The sequence below is a fragment of the Haliotis rufescens genome, unplaced genomic scaffold (genome assembly GCF_023055435.1).
Source record: "Haliotis rufescens isolate VD_foot unplaced genomic scaffold, xgHalRufe1.0.p SCAF_154, whole genome shotgun sequence".
In the NCBI taxonomy this organism is placed as follows: Eukaryota; Metazoa; Mollusca; class Gastropoda; order Lepetellida; family Haliotidae; genus Haliotis; species Haliotis rufescens.
The window spans coordinates 141,259-154,991 of NW_025963840.1; the positions used below are offsets into that span (position 1 = coordinate 141,259).

General features: G+C 45.1%; 1 protein-coding gene across 5 annotated transcripts in view; it reads right to left on the bottom strand.

Moving 5' to 3' along the window:
• LOC124117209 overlaps positions 1-13,733 on the bottom strand; it is a 41,261-nt gene that overhangs the window by 11,956 nt on the left and 15,572 nt on the right. Inside the window, exons 6-10 of one of the 5 annotated variants that reach the window (XM_046478974.2) lie at positions 12,912-13,123; positions 11,540-11,620; positions 9,767-9,896; positions 1,030-1,095; positions 140-208 (exon numbers count right to left, since the gene is read on the bottom strand). In XM_046478974.2, coding sequence (XP_046334930.1) covers positions 140-208; positions 1,030-1,095; positions 9,767-9,896; positions 11,540-11,620; positions 12,912-13,123 — 558 coding nt within the window. Of the gene's footprint in view, positions 1-139; positions 209-1,029; positions 1,099-9,766; positions 9,897-11,539; positions 11,621-12,911; positions 13,124-13,733 lie in introns of all 5 variants that reach the window. The other 4 variants (XM_046478973.2, XM_046478976.2, XM_046478975.2 and 1 more) reach the window with 4 other exon arrangements.

Below are 13,733 nucleotides of genomic sequence, written 5' to 3' on the forward strand. Positions count from 1 at the left end.
AGGTCAAGCATGGCACACTTCTTACCGTGGAGATCTGGGGTTGTATTCAGCAACCCATGCTTGCCGTAAAAGGCGACAATGCTTGTCGTTAAAGGCGGGGTGTCACACATGGTGGGGTGTCAGGTCGAGAAACACTTACTGGTGTCCCCGACACTGGGAGCTGTTGACCCTGTTGCTGTTGCTGGTGATGTAGGAGACGTCCCTGCTGCTGGACACAGAATATAGAAAGGAGAGTAGGGGAATGTTCCAAGAAAGAAAAGAGAGGTTCTGCCCCGGTATTGCTTGTAAACATGCGCCGGGTAGCCTAGTGGTTAAAGTGTTCGCTCGTGACGCCGAAGATCCGGGTTTGATTCCTACATGGGTACAGTGTGTCAAGCCCCTTTATGGTGTCCCCCGACGTGATATTGCTTAAGTATTGCTAAAGGCGGCGTTACACCATACTCACTCAATCAACCAATCAATCAATGAATCACTCCGAGACATGATGATATATAACGAAGACAAGAAGACAAAGTCGTTGTTCAAGCTGGTGCATCGACATTTTGTTTCAGACGTCCAGGGATTTCTATACTTGGTTACATTGTTGTATGCTCAAGTGTGCAATCATGCTTATGTTAGAATAGTATGTTTGTAATAGACAGTGGTGCTCGATGTTAGGACTGTGGAATAGGGTTAGAAAGCAATATATAGCAAGAATAGGTCTTCAGCAAACCATGCTTGCCGTAAAAGGCGACTATGCTTGTCGCAAGAGGCGACTAACGGGATCGGGTGGTCACGCTCGCTGACTTTGTTGATGCATGCCATCGTATCCCAAGTGCGTGGATTGATGCTCATGATATTAATCACTGGATTGTCTGGTCCAGACTCGATTATTTACAGACCGCCGTCAGAGCTGGAATATTGCTGAGTGCGGCGTTTAACCCATAAAACAACAAGCAACAACAATATAAAGCACGCGACAGTGTAGAAGAATGACCGTTGCAGTCTCATTCGTGTGCTATAGATAGTGGCGAGTTTAGAAGCACTAACTGGTGTCGCCCACATCGGGAGCTGTTGACCCTGCTGGCTGTGCTGGTGATGTAGGAGGCGTCCCTGCTGCTGGACACAGAATAAAGAAAGGAGAGTTACAGGGGAATGTCCCCAGAAAGAAATGCGAAGTTCATGTTATCACATTAGCTAATAGATCTGTTGATCTGGTTGTGGGGGAGGTTCCTGCTAGGAGACACAGATTATGAGTCAGTGAGTGAGTGAGTGAGTTGGGTTTAACGCCGCTTTTCACAGTATTCCAGTTATATCACGGCGTGTCAGCTTAATGTGGGAGGAAAGCCCGAAGTGATGCAGGTCTCAGACGTTTACCACTTCGGTGAAACCCACGAGCACGGGTATGGTGCTGACAAACCTAGAAACATAATCGGGGCGAACCGGGATTCGAACCCACAATCATAGGTTTCTGGCGTGCCCAAGGGACGCAACTCTGCACAGCGAATCGCGACTGGGCCACCCGTGCCCCCGACACAGATTATGGTGAAGGACAGTTATGACTTATTTAGTTATGACAGTTGATGTTGAACGCCGCGCTCAGCGATGTGCCAGCTATATGATGGCGGAACAGACAATCCAGTGACAGACATACGCACACACAGATACAAAAAGACACACACACATATATACAGACATACAAACACACAGATACAGACACACACCCAGATACAGACAGACACACACACATATATACATACAGACACACATACAGATACATACAGACATACACAGAGATATAGAGACGCATGCACGCATGCTCACAAAAATTCTTAGAGACACACGCACACACAGATACAGACAGATATACACGCACACACAGATACAGACAGAGATACACGTACACACAGATACAAACAGAGATACACGCACACACAGATACAGACAGACACACACACATATATACATACAGACACACATACAGATACATACAGACATACACAGAGATATAGAGACGCATGCACGCATGCTCACAAAAATTCTTAGAGACACACGCACACACAGATACAGACAGATATACACGCACACACAGATACAGACAGACATACACGCACACACAGATACAGACAGAGATACACGTACACACAGATACAGACAGAGATACACGCACACACAGATACAGACAGAGATACACGCACACACAGATACAGACAGATATACACGCACACATAGATACAGACAGACATACACGCACACATAGATACAGACGGAGACGCACGCACACACATACAGACAGAGACACACGTACACACAGATACAGACAGAGATACACGCACACACAGATACAGACAGAGATACACGCACACACAGATACAGACAGAGATACACGCACACATAGATACAGACAGATATACACGCACACACAGATACAGACAGAGACACACGCACACACAGATACAGACAGAGATACACGCACACACACATACAGAGAGAGATACACGCACACACAGACACAGACAGAGATACACGCACACACAGATACAGACAGAGATACACGCACACACAGATACAGACAGAGATACACGCACACACATACAGACAGAGATACACGCACACACAGATACAGACAGAAATACACGCACACACATACAGACAGAGATACACGCACACACAGATACAAACAGAGATACACGCACACATAGATACAGACAGATATACACGCACACACAGATACAGACAGAGATACACGCACACACAGATACAGACAGAGATACACGCACACACAGATACAGACAGAGACACACGCACACACAGATACAGACAGAGATACACGCACACACAGATACAGACAGAGATACACGCACACACAGATACAGACAGAGATACACGTACACACAGATACAGACAGTTATACACGCACACACAGATACAGGCAGACACACGCACAAACAAATACACAGACATACATGCACACACAGATACAGACAGAGATACACGTACACACACATACAGACAGAGATACACGTACACACAGATACAGACAGATATACACGCACACACAGATACAGACAGAGATACACGTACACACACATACAGACAGAGATACACGTACACACAGATACAGACAGAGATACACGCACACACAGATACAGACAGATATACACGCACACACAGATACAGACAGAGATACACGTACACACACATACAGACAGAGATACACGCACACACAGATACAGACAGATATACACGCACACACAGATACAGACAGATATACACGCACACATAGATACAGACAGAGATACACGCACACATAGATACAGACAGAGATACAGACAGAGACGCACGCACACATAGATACAGACGGAGACGCACGCACACACATACAGACAGAGACACACGTACACACAGATACAGACAGAGATACACGTACACACAGATACAGACAGAGATACACGCACACACAGATACAGACAGAGATACACGCACACACAGATACAGACAGAGATACACGCACACACAGATACAGACAGAGATACACGCACACATAGATACAGACAGATATACACGCACACACAGATACAGACAGAGATACACGCACACACAGATACAGACAGAGATACACGCACACATAGATACAGACAGATATACACGCACACACAGATACAGACAGAGACACACGCACACACAGATACAGACAGAGATACACGCACACACAGATACAGACAGAGATACACGCACACACAGATACAGACAGATATACACGCACACACAGATACAGACAGACACACGTACACACAGATACAGACAGAGATACACGCACACACAGATACAGACAGAGATACACGCACACACAGATACAGACAGAGATACACGCACACACAGATACAGACAGAGATACACGCACACACAGATACAGACAGAGATACACGCACACACAGATACAGACAGAGATACACGCACACATAGATACAGACAGATATACACGCACACACAGATACAGACAGAGATACACGCACACACAGATACAGACAGAGATACACGCACACATAGATACAGACAGATATACACGCACACACAGATACAGACAGAGACACACGCACACATAGATACAGACAGAGATACATGCACACACAGATACAGACAGAGATACACACACACACAGATACAGACAGAGATACACGCACACACAGATACAGACAGAGATACACGCACACACAGATACAGACAGAGATACACGCACACACAGATACAGACAGATATACACGCACACACAGATACAGACAGACACACGTACACACAGATACAGACAGAGACACACGCACACATAGATACAGACAGAGATACACGCACACACAGATACAGACAGAGATACACGCACACACAGATACAGACAGAGATACACGCACACATAGATACAGACAGAGATACACGCACACACAGATACAGACAGAGACACACGCACACACAGATACAGACAGAGATACACGCACACACAGATACAGACAGAGATACACGCACACACAGATACAGACAGAGATACACGCACACACAGATACAGACAGATATACACGCACACACAGATACAGACAGACACACGTACACACAGATACAGACAGAGATACACGCACACACAGATACAGACAGAGATACACGCACACACAGATACAGACAGAGATACACGTACACACAGATACAGACAGAGACACACGCACACACAGATACAGACAGAGATACACGCACACACAGATACAGACAGAGATACACGCACACACAGATACAGACAGAGATACACGCACACACAGATACAGACAGATATACACGCACACACAGATACAGACAGACACACGTACACACAGATACAGACAGAGACACACGCACACATAGATACAGACAGAGATACACGCACACACAGATACAGACAGAGATACACGCACACACAGATACAGACAGAGATACACGCACACACAGATACAGACAGAGATACACGCACACACAGATACAGACAGAGATACACGCACACACAGATACAGACAGATATACACGCACACACAGATACAGACAGAGATACACGCACACACAGATACAGACAGAGATACACGCACACACAGATACAGACAGAGATACACGCACACACAGATACAGACAGAGATACACGTACACACAGATACAGACAGAGATACACGCACACACAGATACAGACAGAGATACACGCACACACAGATACAGACAGATATACACGCACACACAGATACAGACAGAGATACACGCACACATAGATACAGACAGAGATACACGCACACACAGATACAGACAGAGATACACGCACACATAGATACAGACAGAGATACATGCACACACAGATACAGACAGAGATACACGCACACACAGATACAGACAGAGATACACGCACACACAGATACAGGCAGAGATACACGCACACACAGATACAGACAGAGATACACGCACACACAGATACAGACAGATATACACGCACACATAGATACAGACAGAGATACACGCACACACAGATACAGACAGAGATACACGCACACATAGATACAGACAGAGATACACGCACACACAGATACAGACAGAGATACACGCACACACAGATACAGACAGAGATACACGCACACATAGATACAGACAGAGATACACGCACACACAGATACAGACAGAGATACACGCACACATAGATACAGACAGAGATACACGCACACATAGATACAGACAGAGATACACGCACACACAGATACAGACAGAGATACACGCACACATAGATACAGACAGATATACACGCACACACAGATACAGACAGAGACACACGCACACATAGATACAGACAGAGATACATGCACACACAGATACAGACAGAGATACACGCACACACAGATACAGACAGAGATACACGCACACACAGATACAGACAGAGATACACGCACACACAGATACAGACAGAGATACACGCACACACAGATACAGACAGATATACACGCACACACAGATACAGACAGACACACGTACACACAGATACAGACAGAGACACACGCACACATAGATACAGACAGAGATACACGCACACACAGATACAGACAGAGATACACGCACACACAGATACAGACAGAGATACACGCACACACAGATACAGACAGAGATACACGCACACACAGATACAGACAGAGACACACGCACACACAGATACAGACAGAGATACACGCACACACAGATACAGACAGAGATACACGCACACACAGATACAGACAGAGATACACGCACACACAGATACAGACAGATATACACGCACACACAGATACAGACAGACACACGTACACACAGATACAGACAGAGATACACGCACACACAGATACAGACAGAGATACACGCACACACAGATACAGACAGAGATACACGTACACACAGATACAGACAGAGACACACGCACACACAGATACAGACAGAGATACACGCACACACAGATACAGACAGAGATACACGCACACACAGATACAGACAGACACACGTACACACAGATACAGACAGAGACACACGCACACATAGATACAGACAGAGATACACGCACACACAGATACAGACAGAGATACACGCACACACAGATACAGACAGAGATACACGCACACACAGATACAGACAGAGATACACGCACACACAGATACAGACAGAGATACACGCACACATAGATACAGACAGATATACACGCACACACAGATACAGACAGAGATACACGCACACACAGATACAGACAGAGATACACGCACACATAGATACAGACAGATATACACGCACACACAGATACAGACAGAGACACACGCACACATAGATACAGACAGAGATACATGCACACACAGATACAGACAGAGATACACGCACACACAGATACAGACAGAGATACACGCACACACAGATACAGACAGAGATACACGCACACACAGATACAGACAGAGATACACGCACACACAGATACAGACAGATATACACGCACACACAGATACAGACAGACACACGTACACACAGATACAGACAGAGACACACGCACACATAGATACAGACAGAGATACACGCACACACAGATACAGACAGAGATACACGCACACACAGATACAGACAGAGATACACGCACACACAGATACAGACAGAGATACACGCACACACAGATACAGACAGAGACACACGCACACACAGATACAGACAGAGATACACGCACACACAGATACAGACAGAGATACACGCACACACAGATACAGACAGAGATACACGCACACACAGATACAGACAGATATACACGCACACACAGATACAGACAGACACACGTACACACAGATACAGACAGAGATACACGCACACACAGATACAGACAGAGATACACGCACACACAGATACAGACAGAGATACACGTACACACAGATACAGACAGAGACACACGCACACACAGATACAGACAGAGATACACGCACACACAGATACAGACAGAGATACACGCACACACAGATACAGACAGACACACGTACACACAGATACAGACAGAGACACACGCACACATAGATACAGACAGAGATACACGCACACACAGATACAGACAGAGATACACGCACACACAGATACAGACAGAGATACACGCACACACAGATACAGACAGAGATACACGCACACACAGATACAGACAGAGATACACGCACACATAGATACAGACAGATATACACGCACACACAGATACAGACAGAGACACACGCACACATAGATACAGACAGAGATACATGCACACACAGATACAGACAGAGATACACGCACACACAGATACAGACAGAGATACACGCACACACAGATACAGACAGATATACACGCACACACAGATACAGACAGACACACGTACACACAGATACAGACAGATATACACGCACACACAGATACAGACAGACACACGTACACACAGATACAGACAGAGACACACGCACACATAGATACAGACAGAGATACACGCACACACAGATACAGACAGAGATACACGCACACACAGATACAGACAGAGATACACGCACACACAGATACAGACAGAGATACACGCACACACAGATACAGACAGAGACACACGCACACACAGATACAGACAGAGATACACGCACACACAGATACAGACAGAGATACACGCACACACAGATACAGACAGAGATACACGCACACACAGATACAGACAGATATACACGCACACACAGATACAGACAGAGATACACGCACACACAGATACAGACAGAGATACACGCACACACAGATACAGACAGAGATACACGCACACACAGATACAGACAGAGATACACGTACACACAGATACAGACAGAGATACACGCACACACAGATACAGACAGAGATACACGCACACACAGATACAGACAGAGATACACGCACACACAGATACAGACAGAGATACACGTACACACAGATACAGACAGAGATACACGCACACACAGATACAGACAGAGATACACGCACACACAGATACAGACAGATATACACGCACACACAGATACAGACAGAGATACACGCACACATAGATACAGACAGAGATACACGCACACACAGATACAGACAGAGATACACGCACACATAGATACAGACAGAGATACATGCACACACAGATACAGACAGAGATACACGCACACACAGATACAGACAGAGATACACGCACACACAGATACAGGCAGAGATACACGCACACACAGATACAGACAGAGATACACGCACACACAGATACAGACAGATATACACGCACACATAGATACAGACAGAGATACACGCACACACAGATACAGACAGAGATACACGCACACATAGATACAGACAGAGATACACGCACACACAGATACAGACAGAGATACACGCACACACAGATACAGACAGAGATACACGCACACATAGATACAGACAGAGATACACGCACACACAGATACAGACAGAGATACACGCACACATAGATACAGACAGAGATACACGCACACATAGATACAGACAGAGATACACGCACACATAGATACAGACAGAGATACATGCACACACAGATACAGACAGAGATACACGCACACACAGATACAGACAGAGATACACGCACACACAGATACAGACAGACACACGCACACACACATACAGAGAGAGATACACGCACACACAGATACAGACAGAGAAACACGTACACACAGATACAGACAGAGATACACGCACACACAGATACAGACAGAGAAACACGTACACACAGATACAGACAGAGATACACGCACACACAGATACAGACAGAGATACACGCACACACAGATACAGACAGAGATACACGCACACACAGATACAGACAGAGATACACGCACACACAGATACAAACAGAGATACACGCACACACAGATACAGACAGATATACACGCACACACAGATACAGACAGAGATACACGCACACACAGATACAAACAGAGATACACGCACACACAGATACAGACAGAGACGCACGCACACACAGATACAGACAGAGATACACGCACACACAGATACAGACAGAGATACACGCACACACAGATACAGACAGATATACACGCACACACAGATACAGACAGATATACACGCACACACGGATACAGACAGAGATACACGCACACACAGATACAGACAGAGACACACGTACACACAGATACAGACAGAGACGCACGCACACACACAGACACAGACAGACGCAGGCAGGCAGGCAGGCACGCCCATCTTTGAGACGTGTTTCAGACAAATACATCCGACTGACCGTTGTGTTCGACGGTGATGTTTCCCGTAGATGTCGTGATACAACGGAGGCAGGCTGTGTGATTGGCTGACGTCCTCTCAAAACACAAACACTGACCTTCTGTCTGCCAATAGGGGTCAACAGGTGTGATCTGGATGCAGAAATAAGCGTAGGGTATTTGAAGCGACCATAAAATATCCAAGACTAGACGACTTGCTCTCAAATTGATTCACTTAAACAGTGCGTGCGTGCGTGCGTGTGAGTGAGTTTTCGCTGCTTGTATTTCAGTTATATCGCTGCCTGTGAGGCGGAGGTGTTGCAGGTCTGTATAAACCAGTTCATGACGTAAGTATGAATGTACCACACCCTCTTTGAAGCAGGTCATGATGTAAGTATGAATGTATCACACCTGGTATAAACCAGTTCATGACGTAAGTATGAATGTACCACACCCTGTATGAAGCAGGTCATGATGTAAGTATGAATGTATCACACCTGGTATGAACCAGGTCATGATGTCAGTATGAACGTACCACACCCTGTATGAACCAGGTCATGATGTACATGTAAGTATGAACGTACCACACTCTGTATGAACGAGGTCATGATGTACATGTAAGTATGAACGTACCACACCCTGTATGAACCAGGTCTTGATGTAAGAATGAATGTATCACACCTGGTATGAACCAGGTCATGATGTAAGTATGAACGTACCACACTCTGTATGAACGAGGTCATGATGTACATGTAAGTATGAACGTACCACACCCTGTATGAACCAGGTCTTGATGTAAGAATGAATGTATCACACCTGGTATGAACCAGGTCATGATGTAAGTATGAACGTACCACACCCTGTATGAACCGGGTCATGATGTAAGTATGAACTCGACACTCTGTATGAACGAGGTCATGATGTAAGTATGAACGTACCACACCCTGTATGAACCAGGTCTTGATGTAAGAATGAACGTTTCACACCCTGTATGAACCAGGTCATGATGTAAGTATAAAAGTACCACATCCTGTATAAACCAGGTCATGATGTTAGTATGAATGTACCACACTCTGTATGAACCAGGTCATGATATAAGTATGAACAACCACACTCTGTATGAACCAGGTCATGATGTAAGTATGAACGTACCACACCCTGTATGAACCAGGTCTTGATGTAAGAATGAATGTATCACACCTGGTATGAACCAGGTCATGATGTAAGTATGAACGTACCACACCCTGTATGAACTAGGTCATGATGTAAGTATGAACTACCACACTCTGTATGAACGAGGTCATGTTGTAAGTATGAACGTATCACACCCTGTATGAACCAGGTCTTGATGTAAGAATGAACGTATCACACCCTGTATGAACCAGGTCATGATGTAAGTATGAACGTACCACACCCTGTATGAACCAGGTCATGATGTAAGTATGAACTACCACACTCTGTATGAACCAGGTGATGATGCAAGTATGAACGTACCACACCCTGTATGAACCAGGTCATGATGTAAGTATGAACGTACCACACTCTGTATGAACAAGGTCGTGATGTAAGTATGAACGTTTCACACCCTGTATGAACCAGGTCATGGTGTAAGTATGAACGTTTCACACCCTGTATGAACAAGGTCATGATGTAAGTATGAACGTATCACACCCTGTATGAACCAAGTCATGATGTAAGTAGGAACGTACCCACACCCCGTATGAACCAGGTCATGATGAAAGTATGAACGTATCACACCCTGTATGAACCAAGTCATGATGTAAGTAGGAACGTACCCACACTCTGTATGAACCAGGCCCCAGGTCGTGGAATGTATGAGTGACAGTAGTGGCACCTGCAGGTGGCTTTGGGTTGTTCTAAAAAGCGAAACAAACGTCTAATTATGATAAAGGTAAGCTAATTTTATTAATTTACCTTATTCAATAATCATTCTTAGTATTGATCTTCTTACCATACATTTAAGTTCAGCCCTTTTAGTGATCCTTTTATTTCAGCCTTTCACTCGATAAATACAAACGGCTTTTACGCATTTATTTTGTGATTTGCGCTGTTATATTGTGTCTGTGAAATATACCAAAAGGTCTTTTTCCACGGAATAGGTCTCTAGGAATACTGTCCTAAATGCTAGAAAAACATGTTTTGTCTGTTAAAATAAGATAGAATGTTTCACAGACTGTTGCTATTGAAATCTCGCGTATCTAGCGATCTATCTACGTGTGGTTTGACATATTTCAGTCACAAGGAGTGCATTCGACAATTTTACAGGAGAAAAATTGGAACGAAAACAACAAGTTTAAATTGATATCTAAGTTCAATGAGGGAAGTCTGAAACAGATTAGAATCATAATACCGTTGTCTGAGTGAATGCACGGTGAATGAATGCACGGGAATGCACCGGCCGGTGTGGGGCCGTCACCTCGGGACAGGTGTTAGGTAATAAGCTCAGGCCTTTTCATACATGCATGACAACACATGAATATCTTCTAAGTATATTACCATTTTACCTGTAACAGTATCTTATTAGAGGCGCGGTCGGGTAGCCTAGTGGTTAAAGCGTTCGCTCGTCACGCTGATGACCCGGGTTCGATTCCCGACATGGGTACAATGTGTGAAGCCCATTTCTGGTGTCCCCCGCCGTGATATTGGTGGAATATTGCTAAAATCGGCGTGAAACCATACTCACTCACTCAACCTTTTAGGCTAATCACAGTGTCAGTTAGGATAGTGAGTGAGTGAGTGAGTGAGTATGGTTTTACGCCACTTTTAGCAATATTCCAGCAATATCACGGCGGGGGGACACCAGAAATGGGCCAGTTAGGATAGACTAGATTAGGTAGATTTGTGCTATTTTGATATATGCCATTTTCACAGCCCTATGATTCGTATTTAATAAAGGCATTTTTCTAGCATTTCCGACTGTACTTTAGTGCCTAAAGCTTGTAAGAAGCGCCTTATTTGGATAGGGCGTCCACGCGCCGTGGCTTGGTTGATTGCATCTTATCGAGGCCCGACGGCGTGGAACGTTGTTCATAATATCAATCACTGGTTTATTTGGCCTAGACTCAAGGTCGCCGTGATGTAGCTTGAATATTGCTGACTTTAACGTTGAACACATTTTACTCGCTATACAATACTATTGATACTTACTATTCCTTGACATATATAATCACCCAGTGTGTCCACCTCACAGCCGAAGAGTACATTTTTGTCGTCATGGTCGCTGACAAGCTCGACACTGTACTTCCGGAAGTTGTACTCCCTGGGCGCGAGACTGAACTGCACGGTGACGTCAGCGGGGGGTGTGAGGGTTCGCATCTCGTAGGAGACTGACGTCGACCAGGATGCGGTAGAAGAGCCATCTGCAGCAAACACCAATTTATACATGAATTTGGAAACTTCTTGATTCTGTTTGGTCAATCAGGGGTTTCAAATCACAATACCCACTGCTGATTGAAACAGCTGGTTTGATAGAAGTACATGGGTAATATGGTTGGTTGGTTGGTTTGTTGTTTAACGCCGCACTCAGCAATATTCCAGCTATATGACGGCGGTCTGTAAAAAAATCGAGTCTGGACGAGACAATCCAGTGATTGATATCATGAGCATCGACCCACACAATTGGGATCGATGACATGCGTAAACCAAGTCAGCGAGCCTGACCACCCGATCCTGTTAGTTGCCTTGATCCTGTTAGTCGCCTCTTACGACATGCATAGTCACCTTTTACGGCAAGCATGGGTTGCTGAAGACCTATTGATAGAATGTGGTGTTTGTGTGTGTCTTTGTGCCTGTGCTAATGTGTCTGTGTGTCTATGTGTCTGTGCCAGTGTGTCTGTGTGTGTGGAAGTATGTGTGCGTGTGTGTGTGTGTGAGTGTATGCATGTGAGTGTGTTTGTGAGTGTATGTGTGAGTGCCTGAGTGCATGTGTGTGCGTGTGTATGAGTGTATGCGTGTGCATGTATGTGTGTG